Source organism: Periplaneta americana, chromosome 8, assembly GCF_040183065.1.
Source record: "Periplaneta americana isolate PAMFEO1 chromosome 8, P.americana_PAMFEO1_priV1, whole genome shotgun sequence".
In the NCBI taxonomy this organism is placed as follows: Eukaryota; Metazoa; Arthropoda; class Insecta; order Blattodea; family Blattidae; genus Periplaneta; species Periplaneta americana.
The window spans coordinates 39,363,287-39,380,014 of record NC_091124.1 but is presented as its reverse complement, the minus strand read 5'-3'; the positions used below and the strand labels follow the sequence as shown (position 1 = coordinate 39,380,014).

General features: G+C 33.2%; 1 protein-coding gene and 1 long non-coding RNA gene across 7 annotated transcripts in view; one reads left to right on the top strand and one right to left on the bottom strand.

The window, feature by feature from the left end:
- LOC138704671 (uncharacterized) overlaps positions 1-16,728 on the top strand; it is a 464,077-nt gene that overhangs the window by 251,053 nt on the left and 196,296 nt on the right. The window lies entirely within an intron of this gene.
- Srrm1 (Serine-arginine repetitive matrix 1) overlaps positions 1-16,728 on the bottom strand; it is a 143,580-nt gene that overhangs the window by 74,430 nt on the left and 52,422 nt on the right. For 3 of the 6 annotated variants that reach the window (XM_069832759.1, XM_069832761.1, XM_069832760.1), the window contains exon 3: positions 16,063-16,188. In XM_069832759.1, coding sequence (XP_069688860.1) covers positions 16,063-16,188 — 126 coding nt within the window. Of the gene's footprint in view, positions 1-12,709; positions 12,835-15,201; positions 15,426-16,062; positions 16,189-16,728 lie in introns of those variants that run through there. The other 3 variants (XM_069832763.1, XM_069832762.1, XM_069832764.1) reach the window with 3 other exon arrangements.

Sequence of the window (16,728 nt, the reverse complement as noted above, 5' to 3'; positions counted from 1 at the left end):
CCTGGTTATAGTCTAACTGCAGTATATAGGAATACGGCCTGAAGAGAAAAAAAAATAACATGATGGAAAGTCAGGGAAAATACTGTAATATAATAAACCTTGTAAAAACTGAGTCCTGTATATTGAAATATATAGTATATAAAGAGGTTTAAGTTTACAGCTCTTTGATTTTTGTGGCAAAAAGGAAAGTAACTCTATTCTTATTCATTTTTAAGCCAGATTTATTTTTAGAATTCTTCACGTCTGGGGTTATGATAGGAAGCAGTCAAAAATACAGTTTCATCAAAGTTATGCAACTCGGTCGTTGAAAATGTTATGATCATTACTTTAATTCCTCAAGGAAAAGTGCTGTACTGCCCGTGTCTCCCGTCCTGAACCGAGAGTTCCCTAGTGCTTATAACCATGCCTCTTAGGTCTGCTCGGACCGCCACGGCAGCGTATTACACGTATTACATGTTCTGAAAACATTATCCTATGCCATTGCAGGGGTCTTTACTGTTTATAATACTGGAGACACTAATCGTGGTTACCACTATCGCTATTATCTCTGATGGTGATTTCCTAAAATGTATGTACATACTAGGCCACTCTTCGTTGAGTCTGGACAACTGGTGAATTACCATAGAACAGCATTTCTCAAAGTATGTTCCGGGGTTCCGTGAGCCCTATGTGATTTTAAATTTTATTTTATACTTTCTTACTTGGTTATTTAATGACATTGTATCAACTACTAGGTTATTTTGCATCGATGGGATTGATGATAGCGAAATGGTATTTGGCAAGATAAGGTCGGGGATTCGCCAAAGATTACCTGACATTCGTCTTACGGTTGGGGAAAACCTCGGGGAAAAAAATCCAACCAGATAATCAGCCCAAGCGGGAATCGAACCTGCGCTCGAGCGCAACTCTGGATCGATAGGAAAGCAACTTAGCTGACTGGGCTGCTCCGGTGGCTATTTTATACTTAGTGGATACTATAAAAATATATAAATGTTACGAAAATATGAATCAGTAATAACATGAAACCACCGATAATAATAATAATAATAATAATAATAATAATAAATAATAATCCAAGAATATGCGTAATAATAATAATATGTTTAATGAACATCTAAAATGGAAAATACCCATAATAATTATCACTTTCATCACTGGATTCTCTGTGTATGTGTTCACTAAAACAAAATATCGAAAAGACAAAATGCAGAAGTAGTGTAAAAATGAGACTGCAACTTTCAGCCATAAAACCAGATTGCAGGCTTAAAAAGCAAATACATTCGTCCCAGTGAACAGAATTATTGAGATACTAGCTTTCACTTGTCTGTTAAAATTATTAAATACCAACAAAATATTACAAGGATTCCGCAATTACACTTTAGAGTAAAAGGGGTTTCGCGGTGGAAAAAGTTTGAGAAACACTGCCATTGAAGAAAGAGTTTACAGATGTGTACACATGACAACCGTAATCGCGATTAGGTCGTTAATCTCGAGTAGAGACTATAGTCTACCACTAGTATTAATGTTTAGTTACAAGAATTGATGAGTAGGACATAATCTGTTTTGTGAGGGGATAGCCCATACATTCGCTTGTCCATGGCTGATCTTGCTCCATAGCTGACGAAAGGAATCCTGAAAAGCCCGAAATGTTGAACGTAGAGTAGTAGGAACACGCGGTACCCAGGACCTCCTACTCCCCCCCTCTGCTCTCGCCCCGCAAAGAAACAGCTCAGGAAGTGAGGCACGGGCAGTACATTAGGCAGTCAATAGACTCTAGCGAATTCACAACTTCTAGAGAAATGAACTTCGAAATTGTTACGAACAAACTAACATAAGAAGTCATTATGTGTATGCTTCTTTTTGCCCAGGTTCTCAACATTACAGTAGATTATACGTACATATGAAACATCCTTTTCTTTCCAAAGATAAAATCAAGTTTATTTTTTTGTATAGAATTTCGATTTCAGAAACAGATTTGATTAGATTTATACAGAAATTATAAGATTTATAACTGTGTATAGTGAACATAAAAGTTGCGGTTGTACATAAATTCTGTTGAATAAATTATTTGTTATTCAAAGAACCGATAAAATAAAAGTTAACAAGGCAAAGGGAAATTTTTTTACATGTGCTACCCTGGTTTCATCAAGACAGCTGAATGATTCTACAACAGAGTTGAAACCCAAGCCGTGAGAGGAAGGAAAAAACTCAAATTGAAAATAATACCCAACACAATTAAAACTACAAATGACAAAGATTTTAATACATTTGAAATTAGAGACAGTATTACATTATATTTTTAAAAATATCTAGGTTCTACAAATAATTTATATAAACTTTCAAAAGGAGGGAAGATGAAATATTTATTCCCATACTGGGAAGCAAAATTATCATATGACTGAATATATTACATCCACAAATTAAAAAATGCAATTAAAATAAAAAAGAAAATGAAGATTTAATTGCATGTTTTCTAAAAACTCATAATATTGGAATTCAAATGTATCATATAAATACTGTTGAACAATATTTTCATATGTCCAAAAAAATTAATAACTGGAAATAAAAAGAAACCATATCCTCAAATCCAAAAAGCAGCCATTTTATGCTCACTGAATAACTTTGTGATTTTCATATTTAATGTTTTACTGAATACTGCATCTGTAAAACTAAAAATGTTCACGAATTACAAGTATATTTAAAAAAGACAGTATTTCTACAGATTTGCTGTCTGCAAAAGGTGAGCTATATTTATCAGTAGAGCCCGGATTTCCATGCAAATGCTTGTTTTTATATAACCTGGTTACATTTCTCAAACTGCAAATATTCATTTTATGACTTAACGATCACAAACAACCTAACTTTTTCCGTACATGTTTGCATGTTTTGGTATTTTTGGGTCTAAGTTCATGCATAATGTACATTTTGAAGATTTTAGATTTAATAGCACATATTTAGACTTTTACATTGCATACATCAAAGATAATTATGAATGTTCGTACAGAATCTGCTTGTGCTGTCAGGAGGTTATTTCAAGAGAATTTCCAAAGTGTTCAAGTCCCAAGTCATGGGACGATTCATATATTAGTAGTAGTAGTGAAACAGGAAGTGTTCTTGATAAGCGAAGAAGGCAATGTACAATGCTCACAAAAGAAACTCTTCGCTTGGAAAATTCCCCTGAGAAATCTCTTAGCCATCCTTCTCAGCAAACGAGAATTTATTACGATTCCGTACAAAGGGCTACAAAGTTACTTAAGTTAAAATCCTATAAATGTACAGTGGTGCAAGAACTTATACGAGGTGATCCTGTATGTAGGAATAGATGTTGTAAATGGATTTAACTGCCTGGGACTATTATCCCTGAGCATCATTAAAAGATAAAGTGTATAAAACGAATCCACACACTTTAGACAAACTTAAGGATAACATTCGCCAAGAGATGAATTCAATTTCTCAAAGAGAACTAAGAAAAGTATTGGGTAATTGCATAAGAAGATGCCAGAAATGTATATGAAAATGAAGGCAGGCAGTTCCAGAATCTCCTTTAGTAACATGGGTGAGTACATAACTTTTAAGGGGAGAAAATGGTATTTTTTTTGGTTAAAAATTAGTAAATTTTCAAAAAAAAAAAAAAATTCTTTAAAATACTCTGTGATATGTGTGGAATGCATAGCATAACATTTTGTGGGTATTTGTGCCCTTATCGGATGTTGAGTCGCCATTTTTAAACTTCCTGCGTTATGGATTTTTAAATCACTCGGCCACTTTTATTGTTGTTTCCGGTAAATTAAATTAAAAAAAAAAAAAAAAATTTTATTTAAAATACTCTTAGGTATATGTGGAATGCATTGCATAACATTTCGTGGGTATTTGTGCCCTTATTGGCTGTTAAGACGTCATTTTTAAACTTCCTGCGCTATGGATTTTTAAATCACCCGCCCACTTTTATCGGTTTCCAGTAACTTCATTTTTTTTTTGCTGCATTGCCAGACAAAAATGGATATAATTTCTGAATTATTAAAGATACATGCATGAAATTTAGAACACACATTCTTTAGACTATTAGGAAATTTTTCTCTGTAACAGAATTTTTTTTAATTGATTTCATTTTAAAAATACGTCCGTTTATTTGCAAGAAAGGAAATCAGAAAATTGTTATTAAATTTTAATTGTTTATTTTACAAACATAGGGACTAATATCAAAATTCTGTTACAGACAATTTGTAGAACATGCTTTTGCAAATACATTGCAAAAACTGTTTGAATCTATCTTTAAAAATGGTTGAGATATATCGGTTTTAGTAGAATCCTGCATTGGGTATATTTTCTTTTTCAAATTTGGGTCCCCAAATAATTTTTTTTTCGAAATATTTATATTTGGTTAAGTTGCTACAGCTATGAGCTCTCTACATTTCACAACAAATAGGAAAAAAAAGGTTTAAAAAATACCATCCTCTCCCCTTAAAGTGCATTAAAACTTATTAGGCAGTCACTCTAACTTGCTAAGCATCGGGCTCTTGTATTGCCTGGCCGGTGGGAGGCGACAGCTTATTAGCTGAGCGGGACACTACCTCAGCTGCGGTGCCGCAATATATGGTTGTCCCAGTACATATGGGCTATTCCATACAAAATCGATCAGTAAAAAACCTCGCACTTTTTTTATACTCTAATTTTTTCCCTATTTATACAAGGTGCTGAGGAGAGTGCATTTGCAAAAATATACTATCGAAAGTCAAACGGTTTTCGTATTATTGAGCAACAAATTTAGCGTATTTTATAAAACCAAGCCTCTTTCAGTGCTCAGAACTCTGGAACCATTTACTGCAGAACATTGAACGAGAGCTCATTTTGAAGCTGACATTTGGTAGGTTATGTTAAGAAGTAATCCTTATTTTTATTGTACACAGAGAGACAGATAATCTGATTTTACGTACTTTTAGGCTTTTTGCCAATTTGTAAAAATGTAAAAAATATTGAGAAAAAACCTTGCATTATTAAGAGGGATTCGGCATTGTTTGCTTAGTGGCATGGCAATAAGTTTCGAGGGTATTAAATAGATTATTTTCACACGCCTAGACTTGAATGGTGCAGTACCGCACGCACTGGCCGAGAGCTGAAGATAAGCGAGCGTTGGGCGTCATCTTACTCCTGTGTTTATGAAAACCTGTGATAAAGCTAGCACAGCCATGACTGCTAGACGACACATCACGTGTTTATGTCTCCTGGCCTTGCTTACCTCAGCTAGCTCCCACCTCACAGTCAGTTGGTTAGTTCACGTGTGTACTATTTATTTTCTTTATTTGATATTTTCAATACTTTCTTATCAACGTGCCATCAGTAAAAAATATGTTTTTATTTGTACTTTCAATGCGGAATCTAACTATATATTTTTTAAATATTTTTTCCTTGGCAAAGGCGTCTTAATGAGGAAAAATCTAAATTTCCGCATTTCCATAAAAAGTAAGGAAATCTGTTTATATGTCGATATAAACTTTAATTTCTCAGCATCAAAATAAACCATGATTTTGATCCTTGGGTGAAAAAGTTTCGGAGCTACAACAGTTTAAAGTTGCAAATTTTATGAAAATACGATAAATTTAAATATTTTTAATTTAAACACTATGAAGTTCTGATGCCTCAAACTTTGCGCAAAGCACTGTACCACAGATCTCTAGGTACAAAAAAAGTTTTATTGTATTTAGAAATTGTAAGGTCAATTTTCTCTATATTTTGGTCGATTTGAGATGGAATAGCTCATACATACAAAAGGTATCATTTACGAACAATGATACCCAACATAAAAAAAAAAGTCATACAATAGTATAGGTCACCAGGTGTAAGCACCAAAAAGAAACTAAAGCTTTAGGCGTTCTTTGTCCCAAAACATTTTTGGAGATCTACATCTGAAGTGGGTATTGGAATTTCGATAAAAATCTAATTTAATGTAGCAATGCATAGTGAACGAGATTTGGTATATATTAATGACAACAGTTGAAGAATACTGCAGAAACTTATTATAGATTTAATTCTAGCTGAAGACAATAGATTTTCAAAGGCAGAAGTCTATAGCTTTACTTCCTTTGAAAGGAAAGTAAAGGGGTTCAGCCCATATTACAACAAATTCACAGGTTATAGAAGATCTTCATCCCAGGCAAAATTCATAGATCATTTCCCACCCCACTACCTTAGTTATCATTCTCCATCAGTGATCGATTCCACCTAGCAGGTGCCCCCACTTTAGGACCCAAGATAGGGTTATCCTACACCCTCATTTTAAGAATCATCCAGCAAAAAAAAATCTGAAGATTCATATTATAGTCTCTCTGGAAAGTTTACAATGTCTTAAGTAATTTAATATATTATGTCAATGTCTTTAATAAATATAATGCTATTTTAAGTTACTGGCAAGAATCACAAGCATTCATCTTTCTTCTGTATGTATAAATTCTTGCATATGGCTTAAGTAACTTAGGAATGACTAATACTAACTGATTAACATGTCCCTTCTGTTACTTTGTAACTTATACACTGAAGTGACTGAATAAAAAGAATGATCACACTCACTGTTCAAGCTATTGCAATGGCCACAGCAAAGTAATAATACAAAACATACATACATTTAACCATCAATAACCACAAAATCTTCAGTTCACTTCCACATGTCATGTATTCTGAAGTAAGTGAATCATCAATCGATCATCTGAGAATATGCCAATTTACAAACACAGTCATAAAATTCCTAAATCATATAATAGCTCAACTTAAAACTGTCCTCAAAATAAAATCAACAAATTAAACAAGTGTAACAAATTTTTTTGAAAGGTTATCATAATTTTTAGACATTCCATATACTACAATTGCAGAGTAGTATGAATTAATGTGTTCCTAGTATTTGATTGCCTTTGTAAATCACTTGAATATTGGAGTGTTTTGGCGAACAATTCATGTTTGTATCTAAAAATTCAACATTTTACAACTATAGTTCACTTTTCCAATTCACAGCATTAGATTATATTGTTATATGCACAATCAGACTGTGACATACAAATATTCTACAAGCACAGGAAACAATTAATTGAAAAGTTTCACACCAAATAACTCAGATTTTGATGCCAACTGTAGAAATTTCTTTTGATTAAGTTACTTTAAGGTAGTTTTGCAGCACTAATCCTATGGGATAAGTTATCTTAAAAATATAATATAATGCATTTATTTCCAACTGTTATTTGTACCAGTGACAAGAATTAGAAGGTAAAAGGAAATTAGAGTCTCTCAAGAAAGGCCATCTGAACACAGTTTTTAAATTTGTTTTCGATCAATTTTCAAAAGCTTTTTATTTTAGTTTATAAGACAGTTACATTTATTAAACTGTTATATCTAATAATTTCATTTCAAAGCTAGCTGACAAGAGAAAGTATCCGACAGTTTTATGTCAACAAGAATGTATCTGTAACTCTTCTACAACTTTAAGAAGATACATGGAAAAGAAGTGACTTAATTTCGTCAATCATTCTCTTCAGGACTATTCTCAGTGGTCCAGAAGTTACAATATTAGCCATTAGATAAAAGATTCACGGGTTTAAACTTGGCTGAGAGCAACGAACTTTCTGGGTGATTTAAAGACTTTAGTATGGCTTCCTTTGGAAGAGACATAAATTCTTCCATTTTCATTCTAAAAGTACTAAAATTTTCCCTTCAGTAGTTCCCTATACTTGAAGAGTCCACTGCAAGAATGATGGATGTCACTTTCTTGTAGAAAATGAACCAAGACTGTCAATGCATAACTTAAGACATATAGAATGTACATAGAGAATTATATGGCATTAACACTGATAGTCATTGTCCAGTAATGATCGGAAAATCACAGTTAAGCTTTGAGCGCTAAGCATTTCAAACTTTCAATTCCTTCTCCTGCAAAATGTATTCCAGATGACATCCATCATTCTTGCAGTGGACTCTTCACTTAATTAAGGACATAAGAGAAAAGGGGGAGAAAATGCACCTAGTGTCCCGCAAGAAATTTTTCAAAGTCCAATGATGTGACACTGCGCATGCGCAAGACACAGATAAGTAAAGGAGCTACCATACCGTGGATAAAGCTAGTGCACTAACAGCAACATGTACTTTAACCGTTTTAGCAGGTACATTTCACTATAGCTCAACATAACAAATGGCGGCAGTTATATTGTATCATTTAGAGTTTCATCTATGGAATCGTTGATGACACAGCATCCCAAGCTCGAGAGTGGAAGAATTATAATTAATGAATGGTAGTTCGAAGTTGGTGAGAACAGTATTTCCTGAGTTCGACCCCAGTATTACTCTTCTCAATAACAATGAGTTTTCTGAAATTTTTTATACCTATAATGATGAATTATGTATTTTTGGGGCTCGAACTCAGCGTTAATTGATTCCTATGTTGGCGATTCCATAGATGAACCATCCCTACTACAAACACAATCTTTGTAATAAGACAGCAGTCTTTTATACTCTTCGTGCATCTTGTACTCTCTGCTTGAGCTGAACTGGGTTTTTATCGAGAGGAAGATTGGCATAAGTAACAGCTTTCGTCACAGTGGGGGGAAAATGAGTTAAGGTTGGTAGCACAATAAGTATGTTGGCACTCCTTCAGATGTTAGAGCATAGCGGGACAAATACTGCAAGTGAGCCGAAAAGGGTGATCATTGCATTTTCTTTTTATATTTATTTTTCCCAGAAAGTGCATTCCGCTCCCCCTCTCACTAAAGGCCACCTGCTTTACACTCCAGACCCACTGCAGCCTGTGGCTTATTATGTTTAACTGCAATAGTAACACCATCTGTAGCTGGGAACTTTCATTTAGCACTTATCACTAGACTAAGGCATGACACTCTAGACCACACAGCTATGGCATGGAATATAATATCATGAAGAAGTTTTAGAAATATTATCTGAAAGGTTACATTTTACTTCCAAAAATTTAGATTTTAAATTACGTCATTGGACACTCCAACAGTCAGGTGACAACTAGTTAAAACTTGTAATAATTTATTGTGATGTCTGAGAAATGCTTATATAAGGTAAGTATTCTATGAAAACATATTGAAAAACCTAAACAAATCTTCCAATTCCTGAATTTTCAATTAAAAAGTAAGCTCTATTCTTTATCGTAACCTATAAGTTACTCTTCATATCTATTAATAAATTCATATGAAAATGACTTTATTATATAATTATAATCAAGATATCCAGATCACTCACTTCCCACTTTCAGTCAGATTTTAACCTCTGTATGAGTCGTTATGAGACACAAAACTGTCTCATTTATTATAAGTCATTATTATAACAATAAAATGTATGTAAGAAATGTTAGGAGACATACAAAAGGAATCTTAAAAGAAATCAAATCTGAAATCTATATTTACACTACGAAATTCCTTATACAAAATGTGTTTTATAAAGTTGATAATCGATAATTTTAAAAATGACAAACATAGGTAGTTAAAAGTTTAACCTCTGAGTTCATTGGCAGGTTGTAACATCAATATTATCTGTAGCATTCTTAATGGTTACCTCTCAAAGAGAAGTATACAAAGAAGAAATTATCCTAAGACTATATTCCACAACGTAACATGCTCTGTTTTGATAATTTCTTTACTTCTATCAAACTTAAAGGTAATTTATATTATGCCATATATTTGTAATAATTCTGCAAACATTCCAAATGGGGACAGGAGGGAGTCATAATACATACAAGGGTGCAAAAACATAATCTGACTTCTGAAAAATCATCAAAGATACTTTTATATTGAAATTACCGTGTCTTTTCTTTATGACGGTTGGTCTTGAGTCTTTCTTACAGAGAATGTATGCATTCTTGTCATGTGCAGAATAAGTATTATTGCAGACCCATTAAAACTGAAATATTGGTGGTTGTACACAACATGTAAGGACCAAACTAAAATGATACGTAGTTAAGCACTAATCCAGTTCTAAGCTAAACTACGCTAACATAACCTCTAAGTTAAGCTAAGCTAACATAACCTAACTTGAATGGTGAGTGACATGAGCATGGGTAGGGTGTTGGAATGAGAAGAGTTATGCAGCAGTTCAGGAAGGACAACGGTTGGGAGTACAGTAAAATCCCTCGTATTCGGCACCCAAATAACCGGCAATACCAAAACAATGGCACTTTTGGCTAGGCCCAAAAAAAAAAAAAAAGTCATTCATGCGAAAGGGAAGCGTCGGACGAAGATGTGAGTGGTTTTTGTGGATGGCACATGCCACATATTGTTTACTCTTTACATTGTTCACACGTGAAAACATACACAGAAAACCCCATTACGTCCCTGGAGATTGTTAAGCTGTCATTTGGGCATTGCAAACAATTCGCAGAGACGATATCTTTAAATTTACCACTTGAACTCGCCCGTTTGAAGGGGTGTTGGACGAGTCTAAATAGGAAAGTGTGATAGTATATATAAACAAGAAGACATTAGAGATATGAAGAGTCCACTGCAAGAATGATGGATGTCATTTGGAATACATTTTGTAGGAGAAGCAATTGAAAGTTTCAAATGCTTAGTGCTCAAAGCTTAACTGTGATTTTCCGATCATTACCGGACAATGACTATCAGTGTTAATACCATATAACTCTCTATGTACATTCTGTATATCTTAAGCTATGCATTGACAGTCTTGGTTCATTTTCGACAAGAAAGTGACATCCATCATTCTTGCAGTGGACTCTTCATATGTTAAAGAGGTTCAAATCATCGAGCACTACTTCATCTTTATAGTTGCAACGTTGGATACAATGCTCTTCACATCACATGGCCGCTATTTAAAATTGTCATAAGGTTACGAAAAAGTTTAGTATTTCTTACGCTATTATGCATTACAATAAATTATGAACTGATAAATGTACATTACCCTATTCAATACTAAAAATAAACATTGTACGTATTTCAAATTATTTTTAAATATCTAATATGAAAATTACTAAATTTCAACATGGAAAAAAATGTTTGTGCAGTACAGTAAGCCTTTACATAACCTATAAACATATTTTTCAATTATCTGGCAAAATCAGTTATCCGGCACTGGGTTTGTCCCACAGTTGCCGGATATGAGGAATTCTACTGCACATTGAATGCAGATCAGCATCAGTGACGGCAGATAGTGAGAAAGCATGTGCGGGGTCAAGTGAAGGAGGAAAGAAGTTAGTGGCATCAGGTAATGGTAATCAGAGTGTGATGTCGAAGAATAAGGAAGTATGCGGGACAGCTAGTGAAGTGCAAACACAGCAAAGTTAAAGGGAACAGCTGTTGGGGACAATACCGAAAAGAGTATAGAAGCTAAGAAAGGAGCTGGGGGAGGGGAACTAGTGAGGAGGAGAAGATAAGAATGTTAAAAATAAGAAGCATTACGACTTAAGGACTTGGTGTGAAGGGTTCAAGTGAAATAAGGAAGGGTCAAGGTTAAGGAGACACTTATGTGAGTTTTAAATCTTTTACTATTTTCATCCAAAATTTATGAATTTTAAACTACATAAACATGCCTACAATATTATCATCTGTACAAAATTTGGTGCCATTGGGGCTAATAGTTTTGAAATGATATTTTTTAAATGTGTTTTATATTGACGTCACTAAAAAGGCTCCTTGCATCACAATTTTCACAATTTTTAGTTTTATATTAGTTCAAAAGTCATGGAAACATAAATTAATTAACTTTTTGAGCTCGGTTTAAACAAAGAGTCACAATAAATTTTTAAGTGGATTTTCTTACATTTTCACCATTATTTCACCATAGTGTCCCCTTAAAGGGCAAAGAGTGAGGGTATTAGGTGTGTGGCCAAGAATGTTAGTTACATGGAGAAGTATTTGTGTGAGTGAAGTGTTACATATGTCTGAAAACGAGAGTAAATAATTGAGTAGAACTGAGAATGGACCAAGAACAGTAACAGAGAGTACAACTTGTTGTGGTAACTGTTATTATTATGTAAAGGGGAAATAGTTAGTCAGATATTAGAAGAATTTGAAGGGTGGTCATCAAAACAGGTAGGGTTGGAAATGTGTTGCTGTGGTAAGGTGTTATGGGAGGTGGTATTGAGGATAATATTGTATGAAGATGAAAAACGGGTTCAAGTTATAAGCAGGAATATAATTTTGAGAACTGGATAACATAGTAAAGAAATCTGTAAATAGTGATGATGAGTCCCTGAATACAAAAATGTGAAGGGCCTTCACCACTTGTATGTTTGCTTAAAGACAATAAATCATAATATCATATCATAACATAACCCAATCCAATGCAACCCAACTGAATGCTTTCATTGTACTATTTTTACGAATATATCTGAATTCTTATTATATCTTATTTGATTAAAGGTACTCTGAAAGGCAGAAACTCTAACATAACTTATTCTGTGCAAAGCAAGTAGCATTAATAATTTCGTGCAAGAAAGACAATTCCAAATGCATAAAGGAAAGTTAACCTCAATTATCACCCAAGATAAAATCTGATCTTGGAATTTTGCAACCTTGCATATAAACATTTGGGTCCATACTACAACAATGAATTAACCATTTTCACAGATGAATTTGTATCTTCAATGATAAAAGACAGCCAAATTTATTAATTAGTTCTCAAATTAGTGCTACAAGTAACAAATTAAATATATATATATATATATATGATTGTGAAATAAGTCTTAAGTGTTAATAACCGTAATAATGGTGGACTGTAAATGGAAATACCGTCTACCAGTGGTGCGTGCTTGTGTTTATACCACCTGTCAAACTCCCGCCATTGCAACACCTTCGAGGTAGTTCCTCCTCTTCTGCTAGAAGACTGAATTGAACCACAGTATAAGTTCACTGGCACAAGATAACACAATCCATACCCTCAATCATTGCAAGGGTGTTTCCAATTGTTATCAGGATTTCATTTGTAACATACAAAATTTAATAAAATTAGAACATTCTGAGCCCTAACCTCTTAATTTGGACCTGTTTTACAGACAGCAGCTAAAAATTATTTTATTAGTATTAGAAATATTTTCAGTACTCTTAACATCAACATATTAATACTTAACTACCCATATAAGATCATCTAGAATACATACTACTACAAATTAACCTAAACACATCCCTTCCATGAGAAACGGGAGAAAATTAGAAATACAACTAATACAATTGCAACAATGAACTATTTCATACTTCATTTTCAGAATAGTACAAAATAAAGATGTGAATGAAGGGTACAGGGGAAAATGAGGAATTTCCATTTTTTAGATGATTATTAAGTCTAAAAGTTATAATTCAGAAATATTTTCTTGTTATATATCATTTTTATTTCAACTAGAATTAATATGCGATAATGAAATTGGGAGATACTTATTTGAATGTATATTTTCTCAAATAAAAATACTGATGTATAAATTTTCAAAGGAAAATGGCATAGCAAACAAATGCAAAGGAAAAAAAGGGCATGTATGTACAGTACATGTTAAAAAAAAAGTCTCAATTGAATTTAACTCCTAAACTGAACTCTGTCTATTATTAAGATCCTTATCTTCTGTTGGCAATATAAAATCCTTAAATTGGCATATTTTGCATACTTTCATTCTATAGTGAAATATGAATTAATATTCTGGGAGAATTCATCTGAAACTAATCATATTTTTGTTGTACAAAAGAAAGCTTAAGGAATAATGATAGGTGTGCATAAAAGGACATCTTGTAAAAAATATTTTCCAAAATCTAAAAACCCTAATCTTACCTTGTGAGTGAGGACTAATGGCTTCGTTGCCAAACATCTAGACATTTGAACAACAATAACACATACTTTCTGTGATGATGTTTTATGTTCAATGCACTGTCTAAATATCGAAGGGCAAAGGGAAAAATTTCAAGACAAAATTAATCAAATTTCTCCATATTTATACCAACTGATGAGCTGTTTAGGTTTAGTAAATTAAATTCGCTAATCCCCTTATTATGTATTATATCTTTTTGTATAATATTTTGCTTCTTTCACATCTCAAAGCTACTGATGTAAGATCCATGAGATCCAATAAGTAAATGAAATGAAAATACTAATTGTTAAATATTACAAAACTTAGTTACAATGAAAGCGAATCTATGTTAAATAATATTAATAAACAACATTTTTAAGTAATAATGAAATGTCTTAAGTAACTTGCATAAAATATGAAGGCAAACAAGCTATTCTGTACGTTTCTACAGTTTTAGAAAAGAAAGTCTTCCTTCACATATATTAAACCCAAACACAAAACTTTCAATGAATAAACGTAGAAGTTTTAATAATTAAGTCCGTAAGGGTTTGTTAAATATTTAAGTAAAAAAATAAATTGGCATTGTCGACTAACAACGGAATATCTTCAATAGCATGGGAGGGGAGGGGAGGGGAGGGGAGAAGAAAATGCATGCATAAAGACATTATTATTTCATCAGAATGTTTTCTTCCTGAAATAAGCCTAAAAAGAAATGTCTTACTCCATTCTTTGTGGATTTCAGAAGAACATGCCCTTTCTTCCGAAGTACTTAATAATTAAAACCTACTATAACTTTGCAAATAAACCATTCTTCTCCATGTCCGATACCTGTTACTGAAATGCTTCAAATAGAGTGTATGCATCTGAAAATAGATTACAAGCAGAGATTCCTCCTTTTTCACCTGTACTCTTCAAATATGTTACATGTCAAAGTGGAAGATCTTTTAAATATGTAATTGAACATTTCATTCAAATAACTAAATAATAGATTTAATTTTTTCTATAAAGCATAAACTTACAATAAATGGAATGTCAGTTCCTTACACAATGTTCTAACTTCATTAATTTGTAAAATACATACAGAGAAAATCCTGATCATGGGACAACATGCATCCTGCATATGAAAGTATCTCCACAGGATGGGAGATGGGATGGATGTGTCTAAATGGGTTGTTAAAAGATTTTAGACTAAATTTATGTAAGTATATCTACACCAATCCAAGACTTAAAACATTAAAACAATGAAAATTAAAAAGTTGTGCTAATTTCTCTGAAGAAATAACATCGGACACAAAAATCTGGATACTAAATAAATAAAAATAAAACTTTTGTGCAAATAAAGCACACGTATTTATATGAAACTCCTTTAGTGATTAAAAATACAAGACTTTAAGAAGGCATTTACTGCATTAAGTACCAACCTTTCCATTTTGCTTTCGCTATAGTGAGTCAATGTCGAGAGGTCGACTAAAGAAGGCAACTTGGGTTTTACAGCTGAAGAAGTGACCCGGCAAACTCGTGCCAGCGAATGGATGAATCACAGGTGAATCAGCTACAAGTGAGAAGGAGCCACGGCCCGATCATTCGAACCGAGCGGAATTTGCTCTCCGAGTGAGGTGAAGTGACAAGTTTACAACGTAACTGTCTGATTGGGCGGAAGAAACCGGTAAAAATCAGTTCTTGAATTTGTTTGTTTGTCTTTATTTTTATTATACATAATACCCCCCGCCATTTTATTCAGCTTCTTCACTATTTTACTTACAAGAAACATGTCAGTCATTACATCTTATCTGCATTTTATGTTTATGAGAAATGTTCTAATATTGACATTATTGAACAATTAACACCCTGTATACTGTGTTTCTTCTCTTCAAGAGTTCCTATCAAATTGCATAAAAACATACCAGAAGGCTATTATTACTTACAGAATTTTTTTTTTACTAAAACTCAAGCTATAAACATAACATTCACCTCATTTATCATTATTTAAAGATAGTTAAATTAAAAATTTGGAAAGAAGTATAAAACCCTCTTGATTATATTTTTATCATAATATTTACAATAATCCCTATGCTGAAATTTTATCCTAGCCCCAATAATTAATTCCTAAGAGAAGTTAAAGAGTATCAAGGAAATGGGTAAAAAAGAATAAGTTTAGGTGAGTGATAGCACAAACAAAATCAGCATCATAAAGACAAATTATACAGCCCACTAAGAAATCTTAGATGCTAAAATAATACACACACTACTAAAATATTTCAAGTAGCAATAAAAAACAGTACCTTTGCTGCTTCTAGTTGGTTGAAGACAAATTCAACCACAACGTCGTCTTCCATTCCGAGGATTTCCGTGATCTTCTGTGCAATCCACGGCTTTATGACGTCCAGTTTCACTTTAGACATGTCCACCTGCAAAGACCATTAAGGGCTGCTTAGAATGTTTGTCTTTATAGACTAACGTTAGAGGTATGAGAACATTTCTCACCAGATAAATTCAACAAATCCATAATGTGACAGGTAACATGAATGTGAAACTGTAAACTCTGCTTCGGTTCAGTCATGCATAATTGAATCAGTCGGAGCTAAAAGGAACGAAGTCACTTTTCACAACTTTTCAGGAGAAGCAAAAAGCATTCCACTATATTAATATTTTTATGTTATAGAATACCAAAAAACATTTAAAAGCCTGACTTAGTTCCTTCTTCCACCGTTCGATACGCATGACATTTGTTGTTCAAATGGTTGCATAACCCAAAAACTGCATATTTTGACTTGGTTCCTTTTAGCTCCGACCGATTCAATTATATTTATGAAGAGAGATCCGAATCCTACTACTATCTCAAGTACAATGAGGTCCTATTCACTAAAGAGAGCGGTAACTTGTTTAGTGTGGAAGATGTTCCTGAACTTGTCCAAAACCCATGACATGAAAAATGGTGTCCCTCAAGG